The sequence below is a fragment of the Colobus angolensis genome, unplaced genomic scaffold (genome assembly GCF_000951035.1).
Source record: "Colobus angolensis palliatus isolate OR3802 unplaced genomic scaffold, Cang.pa_1.0 Scaffold60, whole genome shotgun sequence".
NCBI lineage: Eukaryota > Metazoa > Chordata > Mammalia > Primates > Cercopithecidae > Colobus > Colobus angolensis.
This window is the reverse complement of record NW_012119599.1, coordinates 1603453-1604708: the sequence shown is the minus strand read 5'-3', so window position 1 is coordinate 1604708 and position 1256 is coordinate 1603453. Positions and strand designations below refer to the sequence as shown.

At 53.3% G+C, this 1256-nt stretch overlaps 1 protein-coding gene across 1 annotated transcript in view; it reads right to left on the bottom strand.

Annotated features, from left to right (window-relative positions):
• The window catches only part of SYMPK (symplekin), a 55323-nt gene that overhangs the window by 21812 nt on the left and 32255 nt on the right, over positions 1–1256 (bottom strand). Inside the window, 1 exon segment of the mRNA XM_011962972.1 lies at positions 848–1083. Within this exon segment, the coding sequence (XP_011818362.1) occupies positions 848–1083 (236 nt within the window).

Sequence of the window (1256 nt, the reverse complement as noted above, 5' to 3'; positions counted from 1 at the left end):
AAAAAAAAAAAAAAAAGACAAAAGGTAGAACAAATTAACAGAAGCCAGATCAAAGATGGTTGACTAAGGCAAGTGGAACTTAAATTTTACTTGAAGGAAGTTGGAGCCAGGTAGCAAGTGAGGGTTGGGCTTCAGGCGAAAAGGGTGGGCCTGGCCCAGGTCAAGTGCTGCAGGGGTGGAAAAGAGGGCAAGGATTAGGGAGAGAAGGAAAAGAGGTTCACTCCCAGTTTCTGGTTTGGGAACTAGGTGGGGCCTGCAGAGGAGCGTGGGGAGAAAGTGGAAAAGTGTAGATCTGTCGTGTGAGTCTGAAGTGCTCCTGGGACATCCCAGTGGAGGACGATCAGAAGCGGGCTGCATAACCAGGCCTGAGGCTCACTGATGTAGTTTTGGGTATTTGTTCCTTCCCAAATCTCATGTTGAATTGCAATCCCCGATGCTGGAGGTGGGGCCTGGTCGGGGGTGTTTGGATCGTAGGGGGGATCCCTCATGGCTTGGTGCTGTCTTCGGGACAGCAAGTTCTCACAAGATCTGATCATTTAAAAGTGTGTGGCACCTCCCTGCCCCAAAACACTCCCTCTCACTTGCTCCTGCTCTGCCACGTGAGATGCCTGCTCCCCCTTCACCTTTCACTATGATTGGAAGCTTCCTGAAATTTCCCCAGAAGCGAAGCAGATGCCAGCACCACGCTTCCTGTACAGCCTGCAGAACTGTAAACCAATTAAACCCCTTTCCTTCATAAATTAGGAGGGTACTCTGGAGGTGGACAGTGTGAAGTGGAGGCAGGAGAAAGACCGAGGAGAGCCTTCCTTCCTGCCCCGGGGGAAAACAACTCCCCACCCATCCTCACCAGATTGGCCACATTATCAGGCGTCAGCAGAGGCTGCAGGAACTCAGCTGTGATGTCCGTGTCTGACTGGCTGGAGATCTGGGCTGAGGCCTTCGAGGTCCCTGATGGGCCTGGTTCCAAGTCCTTGTCCTCATCGTCCTCCCCCAGGTTGGGCTCTGGGATAAGGGAAAAGAACAAGATGCTGGCTATAGAGAGAGCAGCAGGCCCTCCATCCTCCCGGGGCGCCCAGGAAGTCCCTGCCTCTACTCAGCCTCAGCAAACAGCGGATGAAGATCCAGGCTGCAGCTCTGCCTCTGGCACCAAAGCACTGTATGACTCTGGGCAACTATCCGACTCATTCTGGGCCTCAGTTCTCCTGATCTGGGAAATGGGAGTAAGCCACACCCCTGCAGCTTATCATGCTGAGCTC